This window comes from Anguilla anguilla, chromosome 1, assembly GCF_013347855.1.
Source record: "Anguilla anguilla isolate fAngAng1 chromosome 1, fAngAng1.pri, whole genome shotgun sequence".
Taxonomy (NCBI): Eukaryota; Metazoa; Chordata; class Actinopteri; order Anguilliformes; family Anguillidae; genus Anguilla; species Anguilla anguilla.
Window position 1 is genome coordinate 17,773,993 of NC_049201.1, and position 14,950 is coordinate 17,788,942.

General features: G+C 40.0%; 1 protein-coding gene across 1 annotated transcript; it reads right to left on the bottom strand.

Moving 5' to 3' along the window:
* Nucleotides 1-2,702: 2,702 nt before the first annotated feature.
* Nucleotides 2,703-5,353, bottom strand: LOC118212569 (protein kinase C delta type-like). Its single transcript, XM_035390569.1, has 7 exons — nucleotides 5,260-5,353; nucleotides 4,927-5,100; nucleotides 4,549-4,640; nucleotides 4,217-4,279; nucleotides 3,877-4,015; nucleotides 3,296-3,484; nucleotides 2,703-2,923 (listed from the first exon to the last, which is right to left on the bottom strand). The coding sequence occupies exons 1-7, from the start codon at nucleotides 5,314-5,316 to the stop codon at nucleotides 2,726-2,728; spliced, it is 912 nt and encodes a 303-aa protein (XP_035246460.1). The 5' UTR covers nucleotides 5,317-5,353; the 3' UTR covers nucleotides 2,703-2,725.
* Between the last annotated feature and the right edge of the window lie 9,597 nt (nucleotides 5,354-14,950).

A 14,950-nucleotide genomic window follows, 5' to 3' on the forward strand; every position in this document is an offset into this window, starting at 1 on the left:
CTCTTCAGAGATTTTGATTAATCGCATAAAGACGTTTTTTTATTTTTTTGTTACGTTTTAAAATAATTAAATCTTAATTTACAGGAAAATCACAGAAAGAAAATCTGTTCGTTTTTCTGCTATTGTGTCGACTATTCTTGCGTCCAGAATGCTGTTGTACGGCAGTGCTTCCTGCAGTTCTTTAATAGGAGAGAACAGGGCTTTTTAAAACTGCTTTCTTTGAATTAAATTTTCTTTGCACCTTTGCGTGTCGAAAACATGGTACTTTGAACTGCTAAAATGGATTGAATGACAACAATGGAACCAAAAGAAATCGTGCAAGTCCTTAAAGATTGTTTATCATTTATTTTTCTGTTTTTGCTGTCCTTTGGAAATCTGTACATTGCAATGGGTGTGAAGATAGTATTTTAATATTTGTATAAAGTTTAATTTAATTGTACACTGTACATAACTATTTCTAATTAAAGTTTTCTTTGGAAGTGTGCAACGTCGTGTTTCATCTGTCATAGTTCATCTTTGTTAAGTTGTAAAATTTTTGTCTCTCTGGGGCAGCATCTAGGATTAAGTCCTGTGCAGCATCGATTGACAAAAGCGACCATTTTGCTTGTCTAATAAGGTTGAGGCATGAGGTTTCTAAGATTATTTTGGAAAGGCCACTTTTCAAGTGGGCTTTTTTCATTCATGTGTAGCTAAATAATTATTTGTTGCTGACCCTCCCAACAGCTCTTTTTGCTCCACAAGCCATGAAATATGCATCTGTGCTGTGTGTGCTCTATAATGTATGACTGACCTATATTGAGTTTGTTGCTCAGCAACTGACTGCCAATCAATACAGTATATTAAAGATATACATTTTAGTAACCGTGATGAAAAGTTTATATTTTTATTAGCATTGTTGTATCTAGACAGTGATCAATAATGAGACAATGAGTATGGAGTCTTGTCTCAGATTCAGGTGTGGCCAAACGGGATATAAACATGGGGCTCAAGAAAGTGTCCGTCATTTTAAGTACATTGTGCAGAATTAATTTCAGTTTTACCTGGTTTGACTAATGGGCTTGTGGGAAAAGATTCTTGGTTTAGACAAAGTTTCTCAAGTCTTGAGTCTTTTTGCTTTGTTTTGTAAATTGCACATTTTGCGGGAGAGACGATTTATATACAAGTGTCTTCTTGTCACTCTCTGCCAATCTGACATACTGTAAGGATCACAGGCCAGAGTGATGAGGTGCCCAAGATTAAACAGGCTTTCTTTTCCTAAACTTTTGATGCTATACACTGCATACAGCAGGGGTCATCAACTCTGGCCCTCGAATCCAAATCCAGCCCTGGTTTTCTTTTCTCCTGGGTAATTAGTGCTACTTATTGGCCAGACTGTCTTCACATCTGACTCCCAGGCAAAGGAAGGGTGGAAAACCAGCAGTTCTCGGCCCTTGAGGACCGTGAGTTGCTGATCCCTGGCATACAGTGTTATAGATGCTGTTTTTGAGCGTCGTATGCACTGTGGTGGTCAGATTATTTTTCAGAGAGTTGTACTGTCAGTGTTGTCAGTGATCACATTTGATTTTGGGGCAATTTATGTTATGGTGGAGCTCAAATTCTTGCCGTGGCACAGCACCAGAAACAATTATTACCAGCGGAAATCTTGAAGCCTATGTAATTATAGCCTAATAATAGCATATAATAAAAAGGACTAACTTGACTGACAAAACTGACCTGTTCATGAGAAACCCCACGCCCCGCAATACATTTGCCGATCGCCGATCCCTGAGGGTCCTTTTTGGCTGATATAAACATATAGATGATTGCCCACCAATCTTCGCAATTAACATGGAATGACACAGTGAGGAACCTGAAAAGGGTCATTTTGGCTGGATAGGTCAATTTTATATAATGATATTATGATGTTTAGCTTCTTCGACTACTGTAGTTTCATAAAGCATCCAAAACAATGATCAGAAACAGCCTTAAATAGTTAATTTAGGCATTAGATGCTTTAATACCTGCCGTGGCAAGTATAACCAAGCACAAAATTATCCGAATCTTGGCTGAATGGATTTATGCAACATCCAGATAATGTTAATGTGACAGATAAGAGTGACAACAAATTTTAGGTATTAATTTAAGATTTATTACAAGTAAATACAGTAAATAAACAATCTAGAAGCACAAATAGCACATAAATGATTCAATATGTTCTGCAAAACATTGGATTAATAAATGAGAAGTCTGAAAATGCAGATTGATCCATGGGGACAAAGTAGCTGCAGTCACCCTGGGACATCTTAGGTGTCTGATTCAGGAACACCTCGTCAAAATACCTGCAATCATTGTGATTCACCTGTGATTGGCAGAAAAGAAAAATCTGTCAGGAAATATAGTGAAAGTGATGCATGGTGGGAAAACAAGCTCAGGACACCCTGTCTGCAACAGCTTTATCCATTTCAGGTTTTATCAGATGGAAGAGTGGTAGGACATGCACTGATATACATTTTCAGTTTTCACTACTTGTACATTCACAATTTAACACAGGAGTGTCTTTAAGAGCTCTCATCCAAATCCTAATTAAAATCCTGGACTGACTCAAAGACTCATTTTGCTGTACTGTGTGTTATATGAGTCGACATTCTATGAACTTAATATACTGTTTTGTAGTCTCTTCTGTACAAGTCTTAAAAGCACTGCTGCTTTTAAGCACAAGTAAAGCTGTTCTCACATAAGCTTCACTTTAAATGTACAAGGCATGTATATTGATATATATGATCAGCACATAAACCAATGACCAAGCAGACAGTACCAGTTTAGGCTTGAATGGGGGCTCCACCTCTCTCCTTTCAAGCCTAGGCCAATCGATGGACTCAAAGAAGGGGTGTTCCCTAATGTTCCCGAATGTGCCCAGCCTGCGGTTGGGGTCTTTCTCCAATAGCTGTGGGTGCAAAGCACATGGAAACATTCACATTAAGCAGTGCAGATTTGGAAGGTGATCAACGACACAATGTACACTTCAGGGTCCCTCTGTGAAGCTGATACAAACTAATTCACTTGTCCACCCAGTCAAATTCACTCTTTCACTAAGTGACTAACAGATTTATTTACTCACTCACTCACTCATTGAAAGACTCAAACATAAATATTTGACTGATAGAGAGATGGTCAGAATGGTGCAGTAAAGTTGTAAAAGTACAGACAAAGACATATGGATGGTAGATCGAGCCTCTACTGATTACTCTACTGCTCTCATTGATTGATAGACCCCACGTTGACTTTGAAGGAAAGATGGGTTGACACACATACAGACCTTTTCCAGAATGTCCTTTGACTCCTGGTTGATCCAGCTGGGATACGGAGGAATGTCCATGCAGACAGAGATGTGGACCTCAACTCTATCAGCTCCTTGAAAGGGACTCTCACCAGTCAACATTTCAAAGAGAAGGACTCCAAATGACCACCAGTCAGCAGGGGAAAAGTACTGTTGTTCCTGAAATATCTGCATGAGATGAATACATTTAGGGATTGTATCACTGACATCATCATAAAGACATTCACTGCTGACAGTTATAATCGTAAACAGTACTGACACGTTCAGCTGAACATTTTTTATGGTTTGTCGAGTGGGATCCTATTGTAACGATCAGCCCAGAAGCCCAAAATATGATCAACAATCTCAAATAAACTTTTTCATGTCCTGTTGTATACTCCCTTGCAAATACACACATGCTCCAACACACTGCACTCATATAGTGCTGTGTTATTGAAATGACACAGCTAATATCTTGTTCAGCCAAAGGTTTCATAATAAATCCTCAGAATTCAGTAACAAATTCAAAACCTCCGTAGTCTGAGAAATCAGCCCCCATTCTCCACCACCTGGTCCCATACCTCTGGTGCAATATAATTGTCCGTTCCACAGAAGCTTTTGGTACGCTCATCCCCAAACATGTTGTCTTTACAAAGCCCAAAGTCCACAATTTTGACGTGCCCATCTCTATCCAACATGACATTTTCCAGTTTCAGATCACTGAGAGGAGAGGATAATAAAGAGAAAGAAGAGGTAAGAATTTTGGGGGTCATTGACAATCATGGAATACATTCACGTTTACAACATCGATGACAGAAATGCTCATTATAAAGTTAGAAGTAAATTTTTCTGGCGATACACTTAAATGTAACAACATCACCAAAGCAACATGTTGCCGATGAAGGAACAATAGTGTTTTACCGATATATGATTCCATTTCTGTGGAGGAACTGAAGTCCACATGTCATCTCTGCAGCATAAAATCTAAGCGAGAGCAAGAAAAGGGATATGAGTAGTCAACCAAGGAAAAGAAAGTCAAGAGCATTTTTAAGCTTCTGCCTGCGTGATTTGGTCAGAGAGACCTGGACAACACTATCAGAATAACACTATCCATAAACCAACCTTATGTATGTAACCCCAAACCCTACTCTGCAACCATATGAACCACAGCACTGAATGACACTGAATGACCCTCCCTTCATCCTAAACAATCCCCTGGAATTGTGGCAAGGGCAAAACTGCTTGGTACTCACTGTGTGCTGACTAGGTCAAACTGTCCCTTCTCTAGTATGTGGAAGAACAGGTCTCCCCCATTTATATACTCCATCACAAAGAATAAGTTAGCCTAAGGACACAAATAGCACTTGTCACTCATGATAGGAAAAGACTTCCCTGCACTTGGGGCGGTACTGTGGTCTAGACAGAACAGACAGCATGTGAAGAGGAAGGATGCTATCTGTGTTCATAATGTGGAGTATAAATATGTGGATGGAGAGCTGCTCTGCTCTGGGAAACGAACTTACAGGTGTATAAAAGGAATGGAGATTTTACTTAGTCTGGAAGGTGTGGCACATGCATGTGATTTTTATTGAGTGGTGGAGTACAACTCTTGTAGAGGGAGGTGGTATTACCTTTGTTTGGAATGTAAAATACAAATGGGCGAGGAAAGGGCAATCTGCGGTTAATTTCAGCACTCTCTTTTCAGCCATGAGGAAATGTATGTGACTATTAGCCAGGATGTTGTCCTTTTTCAGGGCTTTGATTGCAAAGTACTCTCCACTTCCTTTCAATTCTGCCAGCATGACCTGAACAAACGGAGAACATCGAAAAGAAGAGAAGCCAAGAGATGAAAAAGGAGAAGAGGGAGGGAGAGATATATGCTAATGAGTGCTGTAAGTATCATTCATTGTAACTTTTTGAGATTTCACATAGAGACACAGAACCATTAGATGATCAGGTCCCACCTTTCCAAATGAGCCCTTGCCCAACACTTTGTGTAACACGAAGTTCTCCAGGGACATCCCATTGTGGAATCTGATGTTTTCCAACAGCTCAAAGTGGGGTCTGGTGAGCTCCATTCCCAGTTCACTTTGGATCAGCGCTGCCTTTTCTTTCAACTCTAGTTGGTACTCTTCATCCAGGTTACATTTATTCTGTTCAGCCATTTTAAATTCCTGGTCCCTTTCGATCTGGATTAAAATTTCATCCAACTCAGGTTCAGATTGGTCAGCTGGTACATTCAGGTCATACAGAATATGAGCCACAGTTGTTTCTACTTCTGTCTGAATCCAGGTTGCTGTTCGAAGTTGTACCTGCTTATCCTTTTTTTCCAGCTTTGGTTTGATCTGCTCAGTCTTTTCTACCAGGCTAGAAGCAACCAAGTCCTGTAGGTCCCATTGGACCTGGATTGAAGTTTCTTCCAGTTCATGTTGAATCTTGTCAACTGGTACTTCCAGGTCATGCTGAATATGGGACTCCAGTTTTTCCAGGTCAAGTCGGATCCAGGCTGCTGTTTCGTTGAGGTCATGTCGAATCCAGGCCACCATTTCATCTAGGTCACGCTTAATCTTGGCAGCTGTTTCCTCAAGGTCACGCCGGATCCAGGTTGCTAGTTCATCAAGGTCACGTCGGGTGCAGGTTGCTAGTTTATCAAGGTCCCTTTGGATCTGTTCATCCTTTCCATCCAACATAGGTCGGATCTTTTCAGCTTTTCCTGCCAGGCTATGCTGCCTTTTGTCCTCCAGGTCCCTTTTGATCTTTGTGGAAATTTCTTCCAGGTCATGCTGAACCCCGTAGACTGGAATTTTAAAGTCATCCTGAATAATGGGCTCCATTTTTTTCAGGTCAATGACTGACCCCGTTTTTCCGAGTCGAACCTGCAGGTCAGAATGTTTCCTGTGTACTCTGCGCTGTTTCTTTTTTGACAGACAGGCTAGAGACTTAAGGAAGGAAAGCAAAAATAAAGCACTGGCACCAAACATCACCAAAAAGTTTGTACATAACACCACTGTGGGGAAAAAAAGTGTGTACTTTACACGCCAGTAAGCTTAGTCCCAGTCTAATTATTAAACAAGGTCAATGGCAATTTAAGAGATAAGATATTGATTCACACTTTTCACCATCAAAGACCAAAGAGTGTAAATTCTGATTGTCCAGGATTTTTAATAATCTGTGCCAGGAATATTGTTTTTTCTTTCATCAGTATGTTCAAAATACACAATTCCCCAAGATGAATCAATATTTGCATAAATAGTACTTTTATGACTTTCATATTAATATTTTATTGTTATCTAATATTTGATTGGTTAATAAGATTGGTTGGGTCCATATCCCAGTTTCAGTTCCAGTGACTCAACCAAATTTTAAACCATGTTCATGAAAGCTACTTACATTTTCTAGTTTAGTTATTCCTGCCCCTGACTAAATACCATTTTGAGATACTGTTATTAATATATCTGCTTTAGATGCAATATTTCAGATTTATTATTACCAAATAGCCTAAATAAACCATACACTTCTTAACATATTCTTCAATTTAAATCATCTAACAATCATAAATAGAAATTCACTTACCAGAAATCGTCTGAAAAAATTCATCGTTATTATACTGAATTTAACTACTCAAAATGACACTGTGGAAAGTTTCAGGTGAAGCACTATGGAGTTCTGATACATAGCCTTGAGTTTTTACCTTTAAATATGTATGCAATGTTTGGTGATGTCACAAAAGCAGCACCATAATGTCAAAGTTCTGAACACGTGTGATGTCATAGTGTTTTGGGGCTTTATTACATTTTAATTGTTAATTCGTGAAACTGCAGTAATTCTCCGGGTCCATACTATTTTTCTCCAGAAAGTCATCGTGAGGTGTACTCTAGTGTCATGGAATTTCCATAGCAACTGTATGGTGAAGGGTAACCAGTTCCATTCACTTTATTGGGCAAAATCGAATTTTACCAAATAATCGATATAGTTCTCCGTAAACGTTATATTTTGCCAGGATGTCACACGAGTATGTTGACAATCTTTTGAGAGCGTAAAAATTAGTGGGGTTTCTAAATTACTTTATGCCTACAGACCGTAGGCCTACACAGAAAGTGGATCGGCAATGGCTTCAATATCCACGTCGTTGAAGTTGGCTACCGAATTGCGCGCAGCTCCCAACTTGAAATTTCAGTTCCACCTTAAATCAGTTGCGTTATTTTATACCTATGCTTTCGCTGCCTTCCTTGCGCGTTTGCAAGGGCTTTTATGTGGCTGAAGAACTGTGCTACGGCTCAAAAGGAGAAATAGAACAATGGTGGGGATATGACGATATATATATATATATATATATATATATACGGTTCACTTCGCATGTACTATAGGCTTAGGCTATTTTATTTTAAAGGCTGTATGCTTCAATGGACACATTTTCCAAGCGTCATATACATCATTTTTTAAACCAAAAGTTGAATTTTCCATGTTGAACATTTTTTCAACTGCATGTGAGACACCAGGCAAGGGACAGTCGGTACAAATATAACGCATCAGAAGTGCAATGCGGTCAGTAGCTTATTGTACATTGCCGCTACAGTAGCCATTTCAGGATTGTACACGCGCTATTCAGTTCTCCCGTAGGGTGGCGTGCAATTGCCTACCTCATTGCCCAGGGTATGGGAGGGTTTCACATTTCATCTCTTTCCCAGTGGTCAATCAGGGTGACCGTAGACTGCATGCCAAGCTGCATATGTAGGTCTTCCTCTGACTTCACCCCCTGAAAGCTTAGCTGCTGTATGATTAAAAGAACACCAATCAGTAATGAGTGCACAGCTTAGCTAATTTAAGAAGTTTTGACCAATGGTATACATTATTGTATATTATGCCATTTTGATTGCTTCAGGCAGCTTTATTCTGTTCTCTGGTTCTGTATCCTCACTTTAAGATAAAATGCTTATTTTCTGATTTACATTGCAGCGGATATTATATTTCATTTCAATAATGGAATTCTGTACCTTTGCCCTTTCATCTCGGAGATAATTACCTTGATGTCCGACTTCTTCCATTTTCCTTCTCATCTCCTGGAGAAAGCAATGCTCCCTAGCATTTTATAGAAATGTATTTATTGGTCAGAACTATATGAAAAACTAGGACACCATCTAATGAATTACTTCAACTGGCCCTTCTGGTGAAGGAGAGAGGCACGTGAGATTCTAACAAGCGACCGCTCTTTAATTGACATAAAACCACCCTAAATGTACATTGTAAACTGTAAACATGTCACAAATACATTTTATGTGGTTTTATTTTTTCAAATGCAATAGGTAGCAAAGTATGTACAAGTATGTACCCTGAGTGCAATTTTAAGTGCCTCACATGGGAATGGTTTTTGCCCATCTTTCCCTTATGATCAAATATGGAATTCTATTCATAATTTTGTATTCATAATGTAAGTCAACATAAGTTGCACCACGTTTAATGTCATGACCCAAGGCCTTTAGAAGTCCAGCACAGTATAATGGTGGGGGGTGTCAGAGAACCAGAAGCGACTAATACAGGGGAACAAAAAGCTAACGCTACAGGAAGTGTTAACCAAAGTCCCGAGGGACAAAAGAAAGGGAACACCAATAACTAAAACACAAAAGATCCTTGGGAGAGCAACTCCCGCACACACAGGATCATAAACCAAAAGAAAACACAGAGTAAAAAACGACTCCGATGGACAACCTTGTCCAACCGTAAAACTGGCTCGAGAAACCAAAAACTACCCGTACAAACCAGGGTGAAAAAGAAAGGGACCAGTGATACAGAGGCGAAGCTCTGGTACCAAACCCAAAACTGGTCTTAAAAAATAAAGAAAACTGAGTAGAAAAAAATACTCAGCAAAAAGAAAAAACCTGAGACGCAGCTCAGAAAGAGACAAACAAAATACAATACCAGGGACAATGTCCCAATACCCAACAGCTCACACAAGCTCAAAATAAAAGTATAAATACCCTAAGGCGTCAGAATGCGCTCACTGTGCTAAGAGACTGAACGCCTTTAAAAGAGGACACAGTATCACCCACAAACACAATTCTGTATGGAGTCCACCGAGCACCTATACCTTACCGGCTTAGTGAAAAAGGGGTTTAACACAGAAGCGCTGATTGCTGTTCTGTCAGCGCTTATAAAGGCACATCCCCAGGTGAAAATAATAGGGAATCAAACACCTGAAACAAATTAAGAAATTCCCAGACGCCGGGTGCCTTCTAGTGGCAGCACAAGGCCACTGCACCCCAGACCCATGACACACAGGTCATTTCATGAAAGTACTGTCTAACTGAACATTGCCTAGGATTATGCTGCCCTCTCGTGACAAGATATTATTCTCAACTGATATGGGTAATCCGCAGCAGATACAGACGGGTTATGGGCTTGGTGGTGGGATTAACTATTTTAAGGGGAACATAACTATCTCCCCGAAGAGAAGTAACGAATTCCCTACCAAAATTTATGTGGGTCTTAACCTGAACATTGTGGGCTCTCCTATTACTGTACACACCACGTACATGACAGGAGGAACTAGGGATGTGAACGACACACATTTCTAACTCCATATTAATGCCCATGTTTTTGGAATGAGATGTTCAACAGGTACATATGGGTGTTATGTTCAGTTATCCACATACTTAAGGAAGTGAGGTGTAGGATACTGCTAATAAAAAACATGCTACTACTTGAATCAGTGCAGGCAATGCGATTAAAATAAGTTTTAAAAAAATTTAAAAATAAGCATTGCTATATTTTTTTAAAGAATGATTGTATGCTCCTTTGCTGAATGCACAGGTTAACACATGAACCAATCTTCAATGAAGTGTCAAGTTATAGTCATGTAAGACTCAGTAGGTAGTGCTGTATGTACATGTATGGGCGACATAGCTCAGGAGGTAAGACCGATTGTCCGGCAGTTGGAGGGTTGCCGGTTCAAACCCCGCCCTGGGCATGTCGAAGTGTCCTTGAGCAAGACACCTAACCCCTAACCTCTAACTGCTCTGGCGAATGAGAGGCATCAATTGTAAAGCGCTTTGGATAAAAGCGCTATATAAATGCAGTCCATTTACCATTTACATAGATGGTTATCACAACATTGTCAGACTTGGATAGAATGATACAGAGAGAGGCAGCTGTTTCACTACATTCAAGTCAAGCTGTAATGTATTTCGCACAACAGTACATCACAACAGTAGGCTACATTCAGGCTCAACAAATGCCCATGGGTCCAAAAAGCCTTTGCCCTCCTCCATGCTTATGGGGAGCATGTCTTCAATTAATATTTTAGTAATTAAATCTATTGTGGACTCAGCTGGACAGCTGTCACTGATGAGATCTCACTATGGACTTGGATGCTTGTTTGCTGTGATCCCTTGGCCTCAATGTTTGGGAAGCTTATATTTTTTTGAATAGTGTTTTCATTGAGCTTTTCAGAGTCATGGTCATGGCATTCATTTGCAAGCTGGCCATCTTTTCAACTGATGATAATGTGAATGACAAGCCCCACCTGCCAATTCTTTTCCTATTTAGAGCAGTTGCCTTGGTAACACTTAGTGATTTTTTTATTTTGAATAGTTTTAGAATTTAAAAAGCAACTAAAAAAACGATTTTCGATTATTTAATATTCGACATGCGTGCTCACGACTGACAATCAACGACTCAACAAATTGTTCACATCCAATGGGTCACTTTTAAAAGAAATTATAAGCAGGAGGACAAAAAAATCAGATGCAGGGGGAAAAAATTTGAACTGGGCATCAAGACCTGCGGTGTAAACGTAGCCTAATTGAAACTTATCTGAATAATCAGACTCGGTGTAAGAATGTTTTTACTGCAGCGAAAGACTCCTTGAGAGTCATGTCAGAAAGGAATTTGTCACCCTAACACATAAAGTAAGGCCATGAGTTGAACCCTTGCACCAGAGAGAGGCATACAGAATTTGTTGAGGCATTTTGGTGAATCTGATGCATTGACCTGGATTCATGGTGTGTCATTCTGTTTCATCATGTGAGTTTCATCAGGTACTCCTGTTTCACTACACCTCCCACTGATTTACTATCCCCACTGTGAGAGGAAATGTATAAGTGTTTGTGCAGTACTAAGGGGCCAACCTCACTTAAGCAGTTAAGTTTTCGAGAAGGTTGTCTATGCAGTAATATGCCTCTTACTTCCTGTATTGGAAGTAAGAGGCACATTGCTCTTTTGTAAGAATTGATGATTTAGACCTGCAGAGGTTGCTGTTTATGAGAAAGAGTTTGAGAGGCAATACATGGTATTCTATGTACAGGAGGGTACAGCACTGTTGTCTGTACTTGAATTGTTACTGTATTTACAATGGTCAGGTCGAGCAGACAGTCACAGAATGTCAGTGTCGTGGTTTGTTTTTGGTTTCAGAGTGATCACTGAGCTTGCCTATGAGTATTTGTGTGGGAGATGTGTGTAGGGGGTAAGAAGATGCTTTCCTGATTGCTATGCGTGGTGATCTGGGGAACGCAGTCCCAAAATCTGTCATCTCCTCCTAACAGTCATTTCGATATACTAGCACTTAGTATAAGCCCTGCTGTTAGCAGGCTACACAAGCTCCTCTCTTCTCTGTGCCATGCCTCTGGATAGTCTATTTGAGATTGCTCATGCCTCATTTCCATATTTTCTTGAAAAACCCCCAACCCATTTTTGTTGAAAACCCCCAACCCACGCCCCCTACTGATCCAAATTTCAGCCTTCAAGGCTGAATGCATGAACTCAGTGGTGTAGTGTGTTTCTCAGCTCCACAGAGACCCCTGCTGGCAATACAGGCCTATAGACAGAGAGGTGTGTGTTTTAAGAGGGACCTCTCAAAGAATCTCCCTTTTTGGACAGGAGTCCTCCACTCTGCACAGGGAACTGTCTCATTGTGGAAAACATATTCTCGCAGTTCACTTGGCAGATGAGCCCCCATCTCAACTCCATTATCAGGTAATTGACTGTGGCTTTCATGGCAGAGAAGCAGTATTTCATAATAATTACTTAATTACTTATTAGTGATTAAGAACAATTTTTTTCAGTAAAAGGCTGCAGCATTTTAAATTTACTGTTGTTTAACCTGACTTTGTCTTACAAGTGTAATCCTGTTGAAAGTCAGATGTATAATAAGCATAATTTGTCCAGAAAACTTGACCTTGGTCCAAACATTATCCAAATGGCAAGCTGCAATGAAATTTCTATGAAAATATTAATAGTTCATTTTAACAGTCTAATTGATGCATGAGAAAACCAAAGCTATTTGCTTATTTGTTTTAACCAAGTTTTGACACCTTTATTTCCCAGACTTATAAAAGTGCTTTGAATTTCAGTACACGATAGTAGCTTCATATCCATCAATGAATTTAGCAAGAAAATATCTCAAGAAAGATAACCACTGTCCACACAATTTTCTCTAAGTTTAAGCTCTATGTAAAAGGGTTAGTGAAGTTTTCATTTACTGTAAGTGCTGGGTAAGTAGGTGCTTAGTCCAAGTGCTGTCTGAAGAGAAGAATCTTCAGTGTGTGGCAAGTCACTGTTCTGGCAGCAGTGTAGAGGTCATGATCTTGAATACCCACTAGATTCCCTCAGAGATTACCTGCATTGGCTGACTGGAGTGGCTGAGCCAGGGTGTAGGGCTTGATCATAGCCTGCATGTAGGAGGGAGACGATTAGTACTAGAGTCTTCAATCTAATGCAAGCTGCAGCAGGGAGCCAGTGGAGGATGCGGAGCAGAGGTATGGAAAGGTGGGGAGGTTGAACATCAGCCTGCATGAGATGCAGGGGTCTTTATGGCAGAGGCATAGTCGATGGTCTATTGACCAGTGTCTTAATCTGAGAATCTCCCCTCCCACTGCAAAAGAACTGCTTCCAGGTGCGCACAGGAGAAAAAAAGATAAGGTGCAGATTTTAATTTAGGATATGCTGTGCCCACATCCAAAGGGCATGCTGTTGGTTAACACTTCTTCAGCTCACTCCCACCATTGAAGGCAGATAGTGCATTTTATTAGCGGTGGAACAGAGGCCATTGGGCCCACAAAACATGCAGCATGTTCCTTAATCAACTTAGGGAAAGTTAATTAGGAAAATATTGCAGCACTTTAAAAACAGCAGTGGTTTTTGTCCAATACCATAACAATCAACTGCCTTTTCTCAGCTGAGAATCAATACTTACAATGGGGTGTCTTAAGAGCTACTATTATGTTGGTGTTGTTGTGTTCTATATTTACATTATATATATATATATATTTATATATTTACATCCGACATTGTACCGGTTTGGCTGGCTGGCAGGCGGTCCAAACACACATTTCTATACACTGGTGTTCCTGAAAGCTTGTATATCCCTTACTGAAATCCTTTTAAGAATCATGACCAGTTGTTGTTTAATGTTAGATATTCAGTGTTAATGTATGCATGTACACCAACCTAACATATATTCTAAAGTTAAATAAGAGAATGACATAAAAATGTATATTAAGGGTAGGCTGGTCATTAAAATTCTATCCCAATATGAACACTACATTTGTATTGATTAGATATTCATGCAGCCAATGTTGAACCAAAATTAGATTGAATTGAAGATCAAAATGGAACTCAATTTGAGCCTGTCACTGAAATACATTACTTGAGCACAGGTTTCTCCTCCTCACCAATGCTGAAGTTGGCAAGACTTGGAATTTCATGTCTCCGGTATCCCAGTAATCTATTTATCAAGTGATTTATGGTTCTGAAGGCTGTCTCGTTTTCCTTGTAATATGGAGTTATCCACAGTCAACGTAGTAAATCACCTTCTACTTACAATTCTGGTTTTGAGTGATTGGGTGTGATTGCAATCAACTGCCAGTGGGTGTAAAATCAGATCCCTGCTCTCATAATCTCTCTCTCTGCTCCCACATGATTATTGAGTTTTCCTGGCACCGTGATTTGAGAAATTCTCTTGATAAGCCACCTGTGAAAGGAATCCGTGAGATGAAAATTAAACTTTCAGAAGCAGCGAAAAGAAGGTTAATTGCTCAGTCTCACTGTCTGTCTTCATTTGTTTCAATCAATACTTTCCTTGAGATAACTATAACCTATTGTCAGAGAGGCCTGTTGAATAAAATCCCCATGGCTGTTGTTCTTGGCCTCGGATAATGACAGTGTTGTTTTGGAATGTGGGGGGTTTTATTCGTGGCACTATTGCAGTAGACAGGAAACATTATTCAGTGCCCACAGTTGACTCTTCCCGTTACACCGAACATACATATTCCTCTACATGTCAAGAGCAGACTCATTCAGATAGCTCCTGTTTTTCCCACTCGTACTCCCAATCTGTTTCTGAGAGTCACTCAAGGTCCTGTCGCGACAAGTCTGTCAGTCACTCTCACTCAGCTGTAGCTCCTCAGCTGTGTCCAGGTGGTCCTCCCAGCCTCTCACCCCCAGAAACACTCCTCCTCAGAGAGTCATGACAGAACTTTTCACAATGATGGTGGTTTTTCAGAGCACGGAACTGCATTACCCAGCAGCTCTATCTACCCCCACATATGTAAAGTTATCCTGCCTCCTATTCATTTTTTAAATATTTTTCTTTTGTTATGTTGGTGCTACCCAGCTATTATTTCCTTCTGGTTATAGCAACCCGTATAACTATATATACTGTAG

Excerpts from the sequence above, each read along its gene's own strand:
- LOC118212569 (XM_035390569.1), bottom strand. The coding sequence starts at position 5,316 with ATGTCCCTGGAGAACTTCGTGTTACACAAAGTGTTGGGCAAGGGCTCA. Across the intron at positions 5,101-5,259 it reads GCAAGGGCTCATTTGGAAAG|GTCATGCTGGCAGAATTGAA; the intron begins GTGGGACCTGAT and ends CCGTTTGTTCAG. Across the intron at positions 4,641-4,926 it reads ATTTTACATTCCAAACAAAG|GCTAACTTATTCTTTGTGAT; the intron begins GTAATACCACCT and ends TTGTGTCCTTAG.